This window comes from Anas platyrhynchos, chromosome 19, assembly GCF_047663525.1.
Source record: "Anas platyrhynchos isolate ZD024472 breed Pekin duck chromosome 19, IASCAAS_PekinDuck_T2T, whole genome shotgun sequence".
Lineage (NCBI taxonomy): Eukaryota > Metazoa > Chordata > Aves > Anseriformes > Anatidae > Anas > Anas platyrhynchos.
This window is the reverse complement of record NC_092605.1, coordinates 12,279,775-12,299,924: the sequence shown is the minus strand read 5'-3', so window position 1 is coordinate 12,299,924 and position 20,150 is coordinate 12,279,775. Positions and strand designations below refer to the sequence as shown.

Here is a 20,150-nt window from a genome sequence, read left to right as displayed (position 1 = left end):
GACTATGACTTGCACTGAGAACTTTTTTCTTTTATGTCCTGTGGATCATTCTCTGGTGTTGAGCTAGCTCAAAACCGAGCACACCCAACTTATGAAATGAGTTGTACCACTATAGATCAACACTATTTTCAAGAAAAGAGATAAAACACATTAAATATATGAGGTTTGACCAGCATTCAGAAGAATGACTTGACTGATAATGGCATATCATTAAACAAAGGAAAAAGAAAAGAAAACAGGAAAACAGACACCTCACAATCACCCTGGAAATAAGACCCTTTTTTGCATAAACCCCTCTAGCACTAAAAAAACAGGTGATACAGGCTCTGGTCTCTTCTAATGTTGTCCCTGTATGCAGAAGAATACCAGACTTACACTACAGTCACTCTTTCCTCTACTGGAAGGTGATTCCTGCAAAGCTGAGAAAGCAATAATTCTATAAAGCAATCTTTATTTTCAAATGATGTACTGCATAAAATGTATCTGTTTGATGGTCCTATGAATGGATACAGATGCCTGTCACCTCTTCACTTCATTTCAACAAAAAGCAATCAGGCTGAGTATGCATAAAATTATTTAGATCAAGAGAAAAATCTGTTTGCAACCCATTATTCATTTCTGTAGAAGTTACCAGTGTTTGCTTGGAGAAAACACCAAGAAAAAAATATATATATTTCATTTCTGCATTCAAATGAGGAAGATAGGGCACATTACAAGGCTGATCCCATACATCGAAGCTGCTGATGTTTTCAACGCTCTTCAACTTCTCAGCCTATATAAAGGACTCTCTCTTTACAATATTGTAAGTGTCTCTCCCAGAAAACAAAACATTGCAGGAAAAAAGGCAAAGGTCCTCTGATGTTGCAATGACCCACATGGCTTTTCATCACGTAACCATCTTTTGCAGATGTCTGGTCAAGAGATACCAACTAATTCTACAAGCGATACAGGTGTTCTTCAGAAATGAAATGTTTTCTCTTTTGCTCCCAAGATTGTTTCCAAGAAGTCCTGAATTTCATTCTGTACCCCAGATCTCCCTGCAAATAATACCCATGAGGGAGGCTGTATACAGATTTTTGATAATGGTATTTTGCAGGAGTGCTGTTGCCTTTCTTATTTGGAAGAAAGGAGGCATGTATAGTGAGAGAATATTACACTTCTATACTTCTGAGAGAACACTGAATACAATTCCCAATTCAAGCCAAATCTACAGCTGATGTCAACATCAATCTTTGAAGACTTTGTATTTTATGATCTGTATTTTCTCATGTGTGCAGCAATAGAAGCAGAAATCTCAGTGCTCCTCTTATTCTGTCCATAATAGTCCACAAATTCACCATCTGGCCCAAGGAGATACATTATTATTGTGTGATCCACCTGCAACAAAGCACATCGCTGTTTAGTAAAAAAGATCCTGCACATCTTTCAAAGTCAGCAGTAACAATACCCCATTCAGCCTTTCAATTAGCTGTCTGACACAACTTCTTGCCAGCAAGCTATTGTAAGATAAAGAAAGCCTTAGCATCACTTTGGTCACATTTTGTTGTTCTACCTAACAAAATAAATGGAGAAAACTAGATGCATACTCAAGACGCATGAAAGAATACTGTATACAGGAAAATCTTCCCTAAGCTGCAGGCACCCTTCCTTCAGCACAGACAGGGCTAGGGAAAACATGAGGAAGGTTCAGTCTAGTGGTCTTTCCCCCTCACTTTTCCCAGTTTCCTTCTACTTCTCTTAATGTTCCACAATCCCCACAATTCAGGCTTCCTACTGCTTGTAGGAGATACTTCATTCAAGCAAGTTCACTGTCAGTGCAAACAAAAGGACAGAGAGCATCACCAGGATACAGGAGTTACAGACAGTGGAGCTGATACACAAATAAATACCATGAGCTGGTAGGGGGCTCCCTCTACTGTCTCCATGTGATCGTAACTGCAAACATCACAAGAAGTCTGAGCAGAGATAGCAGGAAAGAATTTGAAATACATGTAGCTACCCTGCCCGCCCCACCCTCCCCCCAATTTAAAAGTAACTGTTGTTTGAATGCTTGAGTTATTCCAATTTGATTTATATAAAAAGCAATTCCATTTTAAGTACCTTAAATACACCACCAAAAATATGGTCTGCACCTACGACAGCATCTTTATGAGTAAAGACAACATACTGAAAACAGAGGCCATGTATCTGTGATTGCACCAGTGACTACATAATATATGAGATATACTCACTATATACTTACATATCTCACTATATATGAGATATACTCATGTACTAAGGGCATGTCTGTGTTTGAAATCAAGAAATTCTGTGGGTATTTACAGCATAAGAAGCTAAAAGGGCATGTTAAATTTGGTAGCATTTCTGTCATCAAAGTAATGGTTCTTAAAGTTTTATTGACAAGTTTAAGATAAAATCAAGTAGCAGGACCTTTTAAAATGAATCTGAATCATAATTCAGATCCTATAGCCCTTCAACTGGAAACTAACAAAAAAAAAAAAATACAGGTAGCCTGCTCAGAGCATCTGAACTCCCCGGCTTTTGGAAGATAAGTACAGTCAGGAGGGCATGCTGTTCATGTGCGAAAGATCACTATTTTTCCAAGCTGTGCCTGAAGTCTGCCCCATTACCACTGTGTGAATGTACATGAGGTCATCGTCTGATTTTAAATGCAATCTTCTAAACTGAATAAAAAACAAAATCAGATACTCTGGCATTAAAACTTATAAAATTGAAATTATTAGATAGGAACTAGTAATATTCAAATAATACTTGAACAATGTAAATAGATACTTAGAAAACATACTTCTTAAATATTCATCTCAATATTCTTCTCAAGTAAAAACAAGCAGAGAATAATTGGCTGCACTGGACCTCTTCCCCACCTCCCAGCAGCATGCAGAGGACACAGTGCTCGCTCCACAAGTATCATCATTCTTAGTCGCTGACTGGCAAGACCAGTCCTTGCAAGACAGAATGTACAAAAAAATCCATCTTTAATGAAAGAAAATACAGAGTAATAATCGCTTGGATAAGTCACAGGTAAACACATAAACAGACTCAAGCTCTCCCTCCCAGATCTGCTATTACTGTTATCTTCTTTCCATTTTGTTTCAGAGAGACCTGCATCCTCTGGCCTTCCTGCAATAAATATAGAGAGCTCACTGCCTATATCAAAAGCAGAAGCCTATGACAAAACCTGTAGTAGAGACAAGTGCATACCATTCCTCCATGGCACCACACCCGACTCAAGCTCTTAGGCTGCTCTCCTGCTCCCAGTTCATGGTCCTTTCTTCCTCAATGTCCTCTTCTGCTATTCACACATTCACAAGGCTCCCAGGTACTTAGCACAACCATAGCACACCGTAGCTCTGTTCCCTCTGGACCATGAAAACTTCCTCATAATTTGTTATATCTCTAGTCACGTTCTTCTCTTTTGTCTCCCCCTCCAGCCTCCCTTGAAGCTGCTCTCATCTAATATAGCTATTTTCTTTGGTGAGATTCCTGTACTTCCCCACTATGATCATGCTTAAGACTAGGAGTGGTTTGTGAGAATTTATGTGTGGTTTAATTCATAAACAGAAGACCTCCTTCAGCTTTTGTGGCTTCTTTCCAACTTTTCACAAATTTTATTTACTCATTTAATGTCAGATTCTACAGATTTTTTCCCTCTTCTGAGTACACATCTTTTGCCAATCCTTCTAGAACGCATTCTTATATCCCCACCAACCATGTTTTATAAGTCTGTTTTAGGCAGTATCTTCAGACAGACAGTAGATTGATTAAAAATGGTGTTAAATTTCCCCACTGAGTTCCTCCTTCCATACAAATATAGTATCTTAAGACACAGACTTCTGCAGCTTCTGAGCTGCCCATAAGTGAAAGCCAGTTCTTAATGTCCCACTTCACACCCTTCTTAGTAACCCAGATTGGTGCCTATTACCACCCTGACTCTCTTCTCTTTACTGAGATTATGTGTTGCTTTTACTTTTTATTTCTATGCATCACTTTTTTTGTTCCACCAGCTTTTTTGTCCACATACATAATTTATTTGCTGCAGTCAGGTAGTTTTAAACCAGAGTAAGAATAGTATTACTGGATCAGACCCAAAACAACCTGCCTTAGCATCCTACCTCAAATAGTGGCAAAAAATGGTTGTTTTAAAGAAGAGTATAAAATCAGCACAGACAAAAAAAATGTTTCTAAACAGTTTCCAAACATTTCTAGCTCACATTTCTAGCTCTTCCTCAGTGAAGCATAAATTACATCCATTTCATTTATTTTTTTTTACAAAGAATAATCAAGTCTCCTTGGGGGCTCATATAAACTTCTACCAGTTGCATCTGCAGCAAGGGATTCCACTTCACACCTGCTCATTTCAACGAAAAACATCACTTTTCCTTTAGAATCTGTTTTTTGTTTTCTCTGATGCCTTTCAGTTCTTGTAAGGAAAACATGATCATGTAATATGTATCCTCACCTGTCACATCACTTGAACCTACTTCACTCTTCCAGTCTGCTCAGGATGTGGCAGGTGCAGAAGGCCTTGGCAGTAACTCAGAGCCCCTATAACCAGTCCCATTCACTTCCAAAAAGTAAGATTTTGACTACCCAAGTTTAGTTTTACATAAACTTCAGTTTCCCTTTTCCCACTATCACTCTATGTAATTGACTCCCACTAAATTTAGCATTAACATGCTTTCTCTTCCAGGTCATTTGACACAGGAGGAAGATTCCCACATTATCTGCAGGCAGACTTTGCATCATCCAAGTGTCATGCCAGGAAAACCCTGCTTCTTGGTCTCAGTTTGGCAGGGAGTAAGTTGTTACTCACTTTCCTCTCATTTCTTCCTCTTCCTATTGCCATAACTCCCCAGTTCCATTTTCACTTTGGAGCACATGGGAAAACAGCCAGACAAAAATGTTACAGGATGAAAAAAGGTTCAGTTCGTCACCAGACTTGGTAGCTTGTATGGTATTCTGCACGAAGCAATTGGACCGTGTGCTTTTAGAACTGTATTTCAGTGAGGTTCTAAGTCTGTAAAGAGGGAGCCTCAATTCTGACTGAGACATCTAAAACTGAACACATAGATGCAACAGGCCTCTGTCACAGAGGGCTTCAGCAAGACTACAACAGCTGTCTTTTGTTTAAAATCTTTATCCTGTTCTTAATCAAAATCGTTCATTAGGTAAACACCCTATATTTACTCACTATGTAATCGTTGTCTTCATCTTTGGGACCTTCACTGTAATACACACGGTAAGCTTTGGCCACTTGGTCAATTTGTGCTTTGCTACCAGTCAATCCAATCAGCTTTGAAGAAAATTCTACGGAGAAAGAAGATGTTTAGAAACTTCAGTGAAAATAATCCTCTCAAGATTCTCCTTTTCAGTACTCTTTATTACGTTATAAGATATCAATGTAGGAAAAAAAACGGTACCTTTAACATATCTGGCGATGGCTTCTTCATTGTCCCTCTCAGGATCAATGGTGATGAAGAGTGGGGTCAGATTAGGCAAAGATGGAATTCTATCTGTAATCAGACACATTAACAATTACAATTTTTCCTAGCAAGCTAAAAGTTGTTTCCTTTTCTTCCTTCAAACAAGGTCACAGGCAAGTTACCATAACATCCACTCAAGTCCATCCTAAGTGGCAAAGTAAAAAGGCCATTTTGTGTAAATTAATTTATATAATACAAACTCTGTCAGAAAAAAAAAAATGCCATGAAAACCAACACTCTCTGCTTGTGCTGGGTGCAGCTACACTTCCAGCTCTCCTAGCTGGACAGTGTGCCCTGCTTAGGACAAATGACAAATTGGCTCTGATGCAGGAAATGCCAGTGCAAAGTAGAGAGATGAAGGCCCAGTGGTTGAAAGCACATCTGTGATGATGAAACAAGAGCCCAGATGAAGACACAATTCAGGATCTTTCCCTCATTTTCCACTCATACCTTCTTATATATTTTCTACATTTTAGTCAACCCTGTCACCTGCTTGGTTCCTAGTATCCCTTTTGTGCAACTCTTCGGAGAGCATAGGCTGAAAAAACATCTCTTCCACATACCCCTCCCCCAACCTGTTTCACAGTACAATCATTTTCAGAAAAGACACTCAGAAAGCTTTGTTACCAGAATTAATAAAATAGAGGAAAAAAGTGCCTAATATACCTACAACCTCTTGGCACAAATGCAGTCTACAATGGCATTGTAACCTCCTCCACTGTAGCCCACCACTGTCATATTTTATTAAATAGAAATTCTCTGTTCCAGAGAGGTCAGTGCTGTCATGCTCTAAACATCAGAATCTAGTGGCTGGAAGATTGATTTATTTATCAATGAGCAATTAATTCAACTACTGAATATTAATTAGCATTTTGTAAAGAGGATCATCACTTATTACCACATGTAACATTTTACCACAATAAACCTTAGCCTCCTATAAAAAAGATTGCTCTGCAAACTGAATTCACATACCAATTTCATCTACCACTTCAATCATTTTCTCAAGTTCATCAGGGCAGATGTCAGGGCAGTGTGTGAAGCCAAAGTAGATCAGCACCCACTGGCCGAGGTAGTCCTTGTTGGTCTTGGGCTGTCCCTCATGGTTTACAAGTGAGAAGGGCCCTCCCAGCAGCGGTTTCCCAATGCCTCGGTTTCGTTCTTTCTCCAGCTCTACAGAAAACAACAAGAGATCTTGAATTTTCATGCCACAATCCCTGTCCCCACCCACAGGAGAGTCTCTGACACCATCAGGAGTCAGGTGAGAAATCTGTGTACAAGTCCAACACAGACAAGACTTCCAAGCAGTGTGTCTGATTGTAGACAAAGTCCTGTACCAAATTTAGCCAGAGATAACTTCGTTTGAAATGTAATAATCTCTAATCTCATAAAATCATCATCCGATTGTCATATTATCATCAAAGGTACTTGAGATGGACAGGTACTTGGCCTGAGTTGGTATGAAATAGAAAAACTGTCATCCTTCACAAATTCAATATATCCTTAAAGTTGTGCTCTCTCTGAGTTTCAATGAACATGAAAAAAAAAATTAAAAATAAAAATAAAAACATAAGCAGTTACTGCAGAATAGGGAAACACATGCAGAAGTCATGGACTTAAAAACCAAGGTGCCCAGGAAACCCCGTGTCCCCCTCTGTGCCTGTGACAACAGACAAGTTTCTCCTCTCCCCTTTGTGTTTTTATGCATGGTGTGCTCTCAGTAGCGTGTAAGTAAATGTAAATAGTAATAGCAAAAGCATATATAAGATTTTTTTAAATACTTAGTCTTTAATTTTTCTATTTTCAATTTTAAAATATTTCAATTTTTTTCTCATTTTGGCTGAGAGACTGGTGCCATGCCCAAGGTTTTGGATTCTAAATGCTTTTGGGGGATCAGGCATGCTGATGCTGGATGGGGCACAGCTGTCCAGGAGGGGCAAGAGAGTTCTGGGCAGTAAGCTGGCTGGGCTTATCAGGAGGGCTTTAAACTAGATGTGGTGAGGGAAGGGGATGCAGCTCTGAGCAAAGAAAGCATACCTGAGAACACTATTACCCTAAGTAATGGCAGGGAAACACACACTTGTGAACTGTCCCACTGCAATCAGGGAGGGTTCTAGAAACGCAATACGACTGATTGCCCAGCTGAAATGCCTCTACACCAATGCACGCATCATAGGAAACAAGCAAGAGGAACTGGAAACCATGGTACAATTAGACAAATATGACCTGATTACTATCACCTGATTACTATCACTATCAACATGGTGGGATGGATCACATAATTGGAACATTTGAATAGAGGGCTACAAGCTCTTAAGAAGGGATAGACAGGGAAGGAAGGGAGGGGGTGTTGCCCTGTACACCAGGGAAGGAATTGATTGGGAAGAGTTGCCTTTGAGAAACAGCCACAGACAGGTTGAGAGCTTATGGGTGAGAGTTAAGGACCGCACCAATAAAAGACAGCTTGTGGTTGGGGTCTACCACAGACCACCTGATCAAGGGAAGCCTGTGGACAAGGTATTCTTGCTTCAACTATAAGAAGCATCACACTCACACGCTCTCATCCTGACGGGGGACTTCAAACACTTGGATGTCTGCTGGGAAAACTACACAGCAGGCTGTGAGCAATCCAGAAGATTCTTGGAGTGTGTTGAGGATAACATCCAGGTACCAGACAAACCAACCTGAGGAGAAGCGTTACTTTACCTGGTGCTCACCAACATGGAAGAGCTCATTAAAGAGGTCAAGACTGGAGGCAGTCTGAGCCGCAGTGACCATGCCCTGGTTGAGTTTGCGATCTTGAGGAATACAGACCTGGCAAAGAGCAAAGTCAGGGCCCTGAACTTCCAAAGAGCAAACTTCAAGCTGTTTAAAGACCTAGTAGCTGAGATCCCCTGGAACACTGTCCTTAGGGACAAAGGAGCTGAGCAGAGCTGGAGACTCTTTAAGGATGTTTTCCTTAGAGCACAAGAATTCTCCATCCCCCTGCATAAAAAAGAGGGCAGACAACTGGGACGGCTGAGCAAGGACCTGCTGGTCAAACTGAGGTGCAAGAAGAAAATCCACAGGCAGTGGAAGCAGGGACATGTGGCCTGGGAAGAGTACAGGGATGCGGTCCAGATATGCAAGGATGGGATCAGGAAAGCCAAGGCACAGATGGAACAGAGCTTGGCAAGGGATGCAAAGAATAACAGCAAGGGATTCTGTAGGTACATTGCTCAGAAAAGAAAGGCCAAGGAGAGTGTACCCCCTCTGATGGATGAGAAGAGTGAACTGGTAGTGACAGACTTGGAGAAGGCTGAAGTACTCAGCAACTTCTTTGCCTCAGTCTTCACTGCCAGTCAGGCTTCCCATGTCATTCATTTTCCTGAACCCATAGATGGAGGCTGGGGGAGCAAAGTCCTGCCCACTGTAAGTGAAGAGCAGGTTGGAGACCACCTATTTGAAAAGTCCTGGCATTCAGATGAAGTCCCTGTTGACTGGAAAGAGAAACATCGCTCCCTTTTTTAAAAAGGGTAGAAAGGAGGACCTGAGGAACTACTGACCAGTAAGCCTCACCTCTGCCTGGCAAGATCATGGAAAACATTCTCCTGGAAGCAGTGTTGACGCATATATAAGACAAAGAGGTAGTCTGAGACAGCCAGCATGGCTTCACCAAGGGTAAATGTGCCTGACCAGTCCGGTGGCTTTCTACAATGGAGTGACTGCATCAGTTGACAAAGGACGACCGGTCTACCTGGACTTCTGCAAGGCCTTTCACATGGTCCCTCATGACATCCTGGTCTCCAGATTGGAGAGAAATGGATTTTATGGGTGGACCACTCAGTGGATAAGGAGTTGGCTTGAAGGTCACACCCAGACAGTGGTGGTCAATGGCTCTATGTCCAGGTGGAGGCCAGTGACGAGTGGTGTCCCTCAGGGGTCTGTCCTGGGACCGGTACTGTTTAATATCTTCATCAGTGACACAGACAGTGGGATCGAGTGCACTCTCAGCAAGTTTGCAGATGACACCAAGCTGAGTGGTGCAGTTGATGCAACAGAAAGAAGGAATGCCATCCAAAGGGACATGGACAGGCCAGAGAAGTTGGCCCACATGAAACTAATGAGGTTCAACAATTCCAAGTTCAAGGAGCTGCAAGAGCACAGACTGGAAGAAGAACTCACTGAGATCAGCCCTTCAGAGAAGGATGGATGAAAGGCTTGACACGAGCTGGCAGTCCATGCTTGCAGCCCAGAAGGCCAACTGCATCCTGGGCTGCATCAACAGAGGGGTGGGCAGCAGGGGAGGGAGGTGATTTTACCTCTGCTCTGCCCTGGTGAAGCCCCACTTGGAGCACTGCATCCAGGTCTGGGGCGCCCAGCACAAGAAGGATGTGGGGCTTTTAGAATGGGTCCAGAGGAGGGCCACAAAGATGATCAAGGGGCTGGAACACTTCTATGAAGAAAGGCTGAGAGAGCTGGGGCTGTTCATTCTGCAGAAGAAAAGGCTCCGGGGTGACCTCATCACAACTTTCCAGTTGTTCCAGAAGGGGGCTTATAAAAAAGCTGGAGAGTGACTCTTTGCTCAACCAGATATTGACAGGACAAGCGGGAATGGTTTTAAACTAAAAGAAGGGAGATTTAGCTTAAAGGCTAGGAGAAAATTCTTCGCTCAGAGGGTGGTGAGGCACTGGAACAGGTTGCCTGGAGAAGTTGTGGATATCCCATCCCTGGAGGTGTTCAAGACAACATTGGATGAGGCCCTGAACAACCTCATAGAGTCCCTGCCCATGGCAGGGGGGTTGGAACTAGGTGATCTTTGAGGTGCCTTCCAACGCAAACCGTCCTATGAGCCTATGGTATAGAAGTACTTCAGATTTAACTACAGCTGGATACTGCAATGAGTAGAATCAGTTTAATGCTCTTTTGCCCGAAACAGAAACAATTTGGAAAAAGGCAAGAAACAGCACAACACAACCGCCCACCCTGCGGGGACATCACCAGGCTGTGCAAACACTCACTCTCCTCCTTCGTTTTCTTCATCTTTTTCATAGCCACCAGCAGCCCTCCGCACACGATGAAGGTGGCCACCAGCGACCGCCAGGACACCAGCTACTGAAAAAAAGCTTTTTAGTGCCTTGTCCCCTAGCCCCGGCGGGGGGGGGAGGAGCGCGGAGCCGAGGCCGGGAGAAGCGGGGGCTCTTCCGGGGGATCCTGCCCGCGCCCCCCGCCCGCTGGTCGCGGGGCCCCCACTCACCCTCCTCTGCGGGGCCGCCCGCTGGCCGCTCCCCGGCGGCAGGCGGGACAAGGAGCGGCTGCCGGGCACGGGCACGGGGAGAGCCCCGCGGGCCGGCAGCGGCGCCGCCTGGCCGCTCAGCGGCCGGCCCCAGGCCAGGTCCGCGAAACTGGCGCCGGCCGGGAGGCGCCAGCGCTGCGAGAGTCGCCAGCAGCGGAGAGCCACCGCCATGCTGCCGCCCGCCCCGTCCCTCCCCTTCCCGTTCCCCTTCCGGCTCCGGCGGCCGCGATGGAGGCGGCGCCGCGCGTTTCCTTCGGGGTGGTCGCGGACATCCAGTACGCAGACGAGGAGGACGGCTGCGACTTCTGGGGGCGCCGGCGGCGGTACTACCGGCACAGCCTCCGCCTGCTGCGGGCCGCCGTGGAGGCGTGGGCAGCCGAGCAGCCGCCGCTCGCCTTCGTGGTGCAGCTGGGCGACTGCATCGACGGCGTCAACGCGCGGCGCGGCGCGGCCGAGGGCGCTCTGGAGCGGGTGCTGGCGGCGCTGCGGAGGCTGCCGGTGCCGGTGCACCACGCCTGGGGCAACCACGAGCTCTACAACTTCTGCCGGGACCGCCTGGCGAGTAGCGGCCTCAACAGCCGCCCCGCCCCCGCCCCCGCCGCCGGGCCGCCCGCCGGGCCGCCCGGGGACTGCCATGCCTACCACTTCAGCCCGGCGCCGCGCCTCCGCTTCGTCCTGCTCGACGGCTACGACCTGAGCGTGCTGGGCAGGGACCCGGCCAGCCCCAGCCACCGGGAGTCCTTGCGGCGGCTGAGGGAGAGGAACCCCAACGAGAACCTCAACAGCCCGGCAGGCAGGTCCCGCCGGGGCGGCGCTCGGGGGGCTGGCGCCTGTCCCCGGGTCCAACCGGGAGCGAGCCGGGCGTATGCAGGCGCGTCCCCCTGGCTGTCGTGCCGCTCTGGGGCTTTTTAGGTGGGTTGATGTGTCGCGTGTCCTGCGGCACCGGCACGGAAGGCACCTGTTGGCGCGGGTGCTGCGGCCGTGTCGAGCGGAGGCCATCCCAGCCGCGACAGCATGCAGGGACACAAGTGGAAATGCTGTGCGTGCAATATGGCAAACCCCCACCCCAACAGTAACTGTTTTCTCTCGTCTGTCCGAGGAGGCTGCAGTTCTGATCTGAGATGTACAAAAAGGAAGCTCTAAGAATAAACCATTTCTAGTAGATTTACATAAGTAAAAGTAAATAAGGAAGTTACAGTGGGTGTATGCACGTTTGCCTAACATTCTTCTTCATTGCAGGGCTCAAAGAACCTCAGTTTGTAGAGTTTAATGGAGGATTTAGCCAAACCCAGCTGGACTGGTTCGATGAAGTTCTCAAGTTCTCTGATGAAAACCAAGAAAAAGTTGTAGCTATGGGTAGGTGGATATGGAGGGTATAAGTCAAAAACAGTTGGAAGTTAACTGAGGAAAACACATAATACCATAGGTATGTATGTAACCTGTGAACTTGGAGAACAGCTACCCTGTCTCACACTCAGGTGAGCTTGTAGGGTACAGGTAGAAGTCTGAATTTCCCGCCAATGAAAGCGGCTTGTCTGGAGGCAGAGTTTGGTATGTTAAACATACTCATTTAGATTGAGTGACAAACCAGAAGTGATCTCGTAGTATCACTTAGAATCGCTGAGAGGAGACTTAATATTCTGATATTTAGATGCTACATAAATAAGAAAATGAAAAATATTTGAAAGAAATGAAATACTAGAGCTCTATAGATGCTCTGATTTTCCCTGGACTGTAAACCAAAGTGATTCTGTTGCTTTTATAGAGAATCCCAAAAGATTGAGGGGTCTGCACTGACAATTGTTATGTGCTTCATGTAACTCTTCTTTCCCTCTCATCTGCAGGTCATCTGCCCATTCATCCAGATGCTTCAGACAAAGTTTGCTTAGCCTGGAATTACGAAGATGCGCTTTCTGTCATACACTCTCATCAGTGCGTCGTCTGCTTTCTTGCAGGACACCTGCATGATGGTGGCTATTGTTTAGACTCACATGGTGTTCATCATCTGACTTTGGAGGGGATTATTGAAACTCCACCAGAAAGCAATGCCTTTGGAACTATTTATGTCTATGATGATAAAATGGTATTAAAGGGAAGGGGCAGAATTTCAGATAGAGTTATGTATTTCTAAAAATGGTAAGCATACATATATAAATTGTTCTTCAGGAAATAGTCGGACTAAAAAGTATAGGATCCAGCATATTCTTTGCTTGTAGAAAGATCTACACAGCTGATCCTTACAGCTTTAACTTACGTTTTTTTCTCAGATACAGAATTCTAAAAATTATACTTCTGTAAGAAACCAGACTTAGTTTCTGCTTGGAAAATAGAGAAGGCCAGTAACTGTGTTTGAAATAAATATATTTGAATGCAGAATGTTGAATTGAACTACCCAATCTTGAACAGATTGTTACTCAACTGTGGGGGAAGGGGGAAGAAAAAAAAAAACTCACTAGTTGGCTGGTGTTTTGTTTTTGATTTTTTTTTTTTTTAAATTTATATGTGTCAGATTTAAAGCATGCAAAATTGTACCTGTGTAGAAGTGTTTACATTTTTATGTCTTGAGTCTAGTAGAAAAGTCCACCCTGTAGCCTAATGAGGCGGTCTTAACATTGCTTCAAAAAGCTCAAGTAATTTTCAAAAAATAAAAGCTCAAGAAAAATGGACACCATCTATGCTATGTCAGAACACAGCACAGGGAGGCCCAAGCTTAAAAATAAAAATAATATAAATTAAAGCAGGAAGACTATGGCATCATGTAATGCTGCAGATACACAATACACCAGCTGGGATCTACGTGTGCCCAGCCATGTTAGCCTGCAGCTGTATCAACCTAACAAGCCCTGACTTGGGATGACTTAAAGCATGGTGTTGTGCTGCATCTGAACCCATGCTGGCTCACACCCTGCCAGCTTTAGTGTCCAGCATACTCACCTGTGCTTTCTTCTCCAGGATTAGTGATGATGGAGCACGGTTACCGTCTCTGGGTTGCTGCATGGGTTCTGCTTTCCAGGACCAGAAATTCTGCAAGTTGTGACAGTAACTATGTCTGCTGGTGGCAGTCAAGCATGCGTCTCACAGAAATAAAGAAGTTTTCACTGGATTTTCTTTAGAAAAATATGATTTACTACTCTGTCAAAACAATAATCACAAATAAAGATAATAAAAACATTGATTTAGATATATTGATTTTACACATAAGATTTTAGTGTAGGAACAGAAATACAGACTGCTTAATCTTTCAGAGAATCTCAGTGGACTATCCAGATGGATAACTTGGAAGTTTTACAGCTGTAAAAAGTCATTGAAACAAAGGGATTGGTATACTTTTCCCTTATGTTACTGAACAGTAGCTTTCCCAAAGTACAACATGGGAGGAGAGCGTGGACCAGGGACCAGAATATTTTGAATAATTAACATTGGAACACATATTAGGTCAACAGTGCTTTGAAAACATGAAGAAGCAGGTTGAACAATAATTACAATAATTGATGATGTTCTTCCATTTATTTCTGGTGCCTATTGACAAACACTAAGCTATACTGTCAGAAGCAGCAAGGCATTCCTGGGTCCTATCAAACTGATACTAACCTTTCATTAAGAACCAAAAAGCAGAGGCACTAAGGTCAGAATATTTATGTACATTTTCCCACCTGATTAAATCACAGTTTTACAGTGTGTTGGCCAAGATTCTCGTATCTCTTTGTTTATATAAATGTACAGCCACGAAACAAAGGGGAAGAGAACAACCAAGACTGCAGCAGTCAGATGAATTCCACCCAATGGATTCCTAAAATGAAGCAAATGCAACGGTGCTATTTAAAATCTGACTGCCACCACTCATGTTGCTGTGGTTGGCTAAAGACAGCAGAGGGCCTTTGGCTGCTGTAACGTAGCTACTGTAGTTGCGTCAGCAGAGTCCCATAGAGCCCTTCACTGGAGATGTACCATGTGCCAGCAGAAAGTTTTTCTGCCACTTTCTCCGACTATATAAACCAGGTGAAAAAAAGCACTCTGCCCAGAGCACAGTATACATTTTGCCAGCACAAAGCACTGTTTGGCAGATTGAGATTTTTCACGCTCCCAACAGGAATTACTTTCGTAAAACTGCTGTAGCACAGTTCTCCATAGAGCTCAGTGGAGAAAGCTCTGCCTGCATCCCTGCCTGGACTGGGAGTATACAGCAGACCATGGTATACAAACCCCCACTGGAAAGTTCTGTAAATTGGGAGCAGAAACGGTTTTGCAGCTTTCACTGGCAGTTTCATTAGCTCATGTTCACTAGCCTGTTTCACAGAAAGAACATGCTGTCCTTTTACAAAAATGGATTATGTCTCCTGCCCACTATGGCAGAAACATCAGGAAAAAATGTTTTGTTAAGCTTTCTTTTCCACCACGCCCCCATCCCCCTTCAGACTTCTACCTGTGCAGGATCCTACACGCCACAGCACCAAATACTACTGTACTCAGGATAAAGGTTTAGACAGTAATATGAAATAGAAAAACAAGCAGCCAAAATCACCTACATGTTTTCAAGAAGTCACTAAATATGAATGTTCAAGTGGATTAAGAAAAACTTACTTTGCTGAACTGCGACAAAGACTCATCCATATTGTAATAATCACCAGACCACATAACTCTCTTAAAAAAAAAAAAAAAAGAGAGAGATCAGAAAATAATGCAAACACCTGCTTGCTTGTGAAAAATACAACTTTCCTCCAAAAAAAATAGATGAAGTACGGGCTGTCTCCCTTTGTGTCTTTGAAAAGCCAGAACTGCCCCCACAATTAAATCTTGCTACCTCAGTCGGGTAGGATTCACCTTTCAGTTCTTTTGTCCAACAAATTGCTGTTTTGTAACTCTGTGATCCTTTCTCCTTAGGTTGATTCCCCTGGACTGACACCATCATTGCAACAGCTCAGTTGAGCTTATCAAAGTGACCCACCAGAAGAAGATGGCCTGGCACACCAAATTTGTGCAGGGAAAATTCACTACATACCTGCCTTCCTCTTCATGCAAAATGTTGCCCTGAGTGTACGCAACCAAAGAACAAGCCAAGGCAATGGTTCCAAAAATACAACCAGCAGAATGAAGGTCACAGAGACTTCTCCAAACCGCGTTTTCTGAGGAAAAAAAATAGGCTGGCAGGAACTGCAGCATAGTTTGAAGTGAACTGAAAAACAACTGAGCTGCTGAAAAACAGATACCTGCAACAAGCACATACATCTCAGGTAGGAAGACAGAATTAATACCAGCATCTTTATGACCAGGGAAACCTTCTAGAAAGTGCTGTTGGAATTGTATGCTAGTGGGCTTGGGTCTTGTTTTCCTAGGAATGAAACCTCTTGGCAGCAGTGCATCAAAGAAAACAGTTTCTTAATCACACTAGCAAACAAAGCAGGCTCCAGCATTCAATATGCACAGAAGATGACATGGCAGATTACAAATGGAAGTTTGCTTAAGCAAAAGGAATGCCCCTTCTCGAGTGCAAACCACGTTCCCAGAGGATCCAAGGCACCAGGGAGTGATTCCCAACCCTTAGCAGCACCAGTGAGCTACCACCACAATGCAGGGAGCTCCGTCCTTCACATTCCCTGATAAGCCTCTATCTAACCTTTCACCAGTGATCACGACAAACATTGACATCTCTGCCTGTGGGCTGGGGACTGATGTTTTAAAGACAGAAAAAGAGATGTGAAAAATCTGAACGGACCCACAGATTTTTATGGTTTACCATGTTCATCCCCAAGAGCTCATGGCAGAGAGGTGAGCAAATGATACAGGCAGTGCTTCATCTGTTCCCAACAATGTCAACAGCAAACACCACAAAGTAAAAAGTAGCCTTTCCTAGTCATTGACCTCTCCAGGAAAGCATTAAAGATGATGGGCTGCCAAAATTCATGAACTTGGTATGACCTAACTTCGTAACTGATCCTACAGTAAACTGAACTTACTGCATCTCTGCAGAGGCTGAATCGGAATCTTCCATGGACATGAATGATAAATATCACTTGTCAAATTTACATAAATGTCAAATTACACAATTGTGCTATTTTAATATTTATTTCTTAGAAATCATGGTGCAAGTAACAAATTTGTAAGTTTAATTTGCAGATTCTCTTGATCAGCCAAATGCCATTATGTTGAGGCTACACCTACCATACAAATAGACCTCCTCTGAAATATTCAACATCATAGATGGGTTTTGGTTTTATGAATGCTGCCACTTTGTGTGCCTAAGGTACCTAGAATGGTGAGATAGTGTAAGAGTGTGGTTTGTGACAATAACATGTACTCTTGAGGATTTTCCTTTCTGGTATAAGTATGGTTTTAGTTTGTCCAGATTAAGTATTCACCCAGCTAAAACACAGTCACTTTTTGTATATCAAGAGTGGTCATTTTAAAATTATCTCCAATGGATTAAAACGCACACACAAATGAATTTTCTGGAGTCCTGGACCAAATCTGATCTGACCAGTTCTTTCAACATATCATATGGTGTTAGCCCTCAGCATGCAATGTTGGAAAGTCAGTCATAGCATGGACTGCAAGTCCCCACCACTGCCCTTCCTCTCTTTGGAGCAGCTGTATTACAGCTAATGCGTGATACTAAACAAGACCTTTAGCTCTTTCAAACCATTGCGCTGAGCTTAATTTCTTTTATATGAGATAGATAAGCAAAAACACAGCTTTAGAACAGGAAAGCCATGTTGATTAGACTATGTGCTAGGGTCAACATCAGAGACAGGTTCAGAACGTGCTCCCAGACTTGTGCTCTATGTGCTCCACTTATTCCATGACTGCTTAAACCAGGGTGCAGTCGAAGAAGCAGGCCTTTATGCAGGCCTCCTGGGTTTGCTTGCAGCAAGTTCAACTACAAGTACTAAAGCAAAGACCAACTTTTGTAGAAGCAGGTACCACAGCTTTCTGCCCTCAAAAAATGCAGTAGGACATGTTTCCATGCAGCCTGATCTTAATCCGTGACTCAATGAAAACAAACTTTCTGGAGGCAAAATTTGAGTAGAGATTCTGTTTTACACACCAATACTATACCTGTTACTGAGGGGTTAAGGCCAACAAGCAGTGTAAGAGCAGCTGGCACCAAGTAGATAACCTGTTAATGAAACACAAGTATACTCAACAGCAAAATTTTTGAGGGTAAGGAAACAGAAGCAGTCACCCATACCAGCACTTCTTTTCTACAGCAGTTTGCCAGATGCACAGAACAGCCATACAACTCTGTCCCTCTGGCATGCCCTGGTACTGCTAGTGCTCTTCTGAGTGCAGCAGCAAGCCAGCGCTTCCTTACTCACCACCCAAATCCTTGCACAGCACAGCTGTGAGACAGTCAGCTGAGCACCAGTCCTTGTGCCTTGGCTTCAGGCTTACCTAAGCTCTTGCTGCCCAATCAGCCCGCTGCACCAGCCCTGAGCTGCAGTGTGGTCCCCAGGGAGAGTCCCTGTAAGAAACATTCCCCTGCGCCATGACCTCTGCCTGTGCTGGGTGGGAGCAGAAGCAGCCTCTGCTGCCACATCCCAACCCCGCCACTATCAGCTGGGCTCATCTGCACAAGGGATGTACCGGCCGTGCATGGACATGGAGAAGACAGGGACTATCCCCACCTACCCAGTGGCTCCTGACAGTACAGAGAGACCCCCCCGGGCCCCTGCAGCTCAAAGCCTTGCTCATACTGATCCAAGGCCACTGGTGGCTGTTCCCATGCCTGAGAATGACAGGAGTGGGCAGAGAGGTGCGAATTTTCTTTAGGTTTCTTCTGAGACTCAAGGGTCCCTGCTGAGGTCAGTGGTGACAGAAGGTGAGCTAAGGCAAGCACAGGTGATGACGGAGACCTGGTGGTGACAAGGTCAGGAGGCCTAGAGCCCAGGCAGGGGGGAATCAGAGGTTTGGTGCTCTGCACGCTGGGGGCAGAGCCTCAACCCCAAGCAGACAGCCCCGCAGAGCACAGCACCTACCTTCCGCCCTGCGTCACGCTCCAGCCCCTACTCACCACCCACAGCCCGGCGTCGGGGTCGTTCACCTGCAGCGAGAAAACGCAGGCTGAGCCTCTGCACCCTCTGTGCGGGCTGGGCCGGGCTCGGCAGGCGGGACAGGGCAGGGAGCAGAGTGTGGGGACCCCAGCCTGCCTCGGGTCGCACCAGTGCCCGGGCCCACCGAGGCCTAGGGCAGCCCCAGGCCCTCGCCCACTGCCCTCACCTGCACGGCAGCCGCCAGCCCGAAGAAAGTGGCCATAAACAGGTTGCAAAGCTGCCACAGCCGCCCCGCCAAGCTACCGCGCGCCATGACCGGCGCCAGCCTCCGCCTACCGCTTGCAGACGGACGGCCGCTGAAGCCGCGCGTTCACCGCCCCGGGCCCGCCCGCTGGGCTGGCTGCGGCCGCCCTAAGGGGACGGCCAGAGGAGAGGTGCGGGGGCGTTCTCTGCTCGCGAGAGTCAGATGATATACCAAAGGGCAGGGGGCACAAGTGGTTGGGCTTGGAAGGTGTTGACCTCTGTCCCCACCAGGAGGGTCGTGCAGCCTGCCACAGGTCGCCAGACAGGCTGTGCAATCTCTGGCTTTGGAGGTTTCTGAGGCTTGCTCCCCTGATCTGCTGTTGGTGATAATCCTGCTTCAAGTGACATGTTGGGCTAGAGATGTTCAGACATTCCTTCACACCATCACGGCCATGTTTCTGAAAAACTCGTATATGGAAGAAAATTAGATCTTCGCCCCATGAAATAAACATGAAAAACCTATACAGTAAGACTTCTAAGTAGCTATGCAAAAGCATAAATCCTTCAAGAGGGGCCCTGCAGCCCTGCAGTCCCTGCCTGAGCTATGCTGTAGCTATGCCCATCTCTGGCTCAGCCACAGCCACGTCTGTGTTTGCCTGCAGAGCCTACTGGGAAGAAAGATTCACGTATATTAATCTTGGTGGCAGGTATCTGAAACAGGATTTTTTTTTTTTTTTTTTTGGCTACTGTAGAAATAACTAAGCCTGCTGACAGCTGGCATCACAGAAGAGAAGGATGTCATTCCCAGTGAGCTTCTCACAGGCATCTTGTCTTTTCCAAAAGCCATGAACGGAGACAGCTCTAGGTATCACAGATTGGAAATTTGATGATCTTGAAGAACCACGGGTATACGAGAGGAATAGCAAGTGAGGGATAAAAGGAGGCTTTTTTTTTTTTTTTTTCCAGCCAGGAGATTGGGATTTAAATCACTGTTTTTGTAACGACCCTATAGTCTAGGATTCATTTTATATTTAAGAAGACATCCAGTCTTTTTGTATTGTCTGGACAACAAAAGGGATATACTCAGAAAAAACAGTACTTCCTCATCATTTCCTGATCATTTATCACCCAAAGTGACAATTA

The 20,150-nt window shown here is 45.0% G+C and overlaps 3 protein-coding genes across 9 annotated transcripts; 1 reads left to right on the top strand and 2 right to left on the bottom strand.

The window, feature by feature from the left end:
* Window positions 1-434: 434 nt before the first annotated feature.
* Window positions 435-11,048, bottom strand: SCO1 (synthesis of cytochrome C oxidase 1). Its single transcript, XM_027471690.3, is given in 7 exon segments — window positions 435-1,377; window positions 5,213-5,328; window positions 5,442-5,534; window positions 6,477-6,674; window positions 10,502-10,592; window positions 10,738-10,958; window positions 10,961-11,048. Coding segments are annotated over 7 exon segments (936 nt in total). The 3' UTR covers window positions 435-1,248.
* On the top strand, window positions 11,005-13,949 carry ADPRM (ADP-ribose/CDP-alcohol diphosphatase, manganese dependent). 2 transcript variants are annotated; one of them, XM_027471325.3, is made up of 4 exons: window positions 11,005-11,569; window positions 12,016-12,132; window positions 12,621-12,912; window positions 13,729-13,949. In XM_027471325.3, exons 1-3 carry the CDS (start codon window positions 11,005-11,007, stop codon window positions 12,905-12,907), a joined length of 969 nt encoding a protein of 322 aa, XP_027327126.1. In that variant the 3' UTR covers window positions 12,908-12,912; window positions 13,729-13,949. The 2 variants fall into 2 exon arrangements, with proteins under 2 accessions (XP_027327126.1, XP_038021248.1); XM_038165320.2 differs by having other exon boundaries at window positions 12,621-13,949.
* TMEM220 (transmembrane protein 220) lies at window positions 11,915-19,195 on the bottom strand. Of its 6 annotated transcripts, none has more exons than XM_038165321.2 (7): window positions 18,991-19,192; window positions 18,785-18,814; window positions 17,830-17,890; window positions 15,776-15,899; window positions 15,358-15,417; window positions 14,430-14,566; window positions 11,915-13,908 (listed from the first exon to the last, which is right to left on the bottom strand). In XM_038165321.2, exons 1-6 carry the CDS (start codon window positions 19,075-19,077, stop codon window positions 14,434-14,436), a joined length of 495 nt encoding a protein of 164 aa, XP_038021249.1. In that variant the 5' UTR covers window positions 19,078-19,192; the 3' UTR covers window positions 11,915-13,908; window positions 14,430-14,433. The 6 variants fall into 6 exon arrangements, with proteins under 6 accessions (XP_038021249.1, XP_071881922.1, XP_027327127.1 ...); XM_072025821.1 differs by having other exon boundaries at window positions 11,915-13,903; XM_027471326.3 differs by having other exon boundaries at window positions 11,915-13,800.
* Window positions 19,196-20,150: the final 955 nt, after the last annotated feature.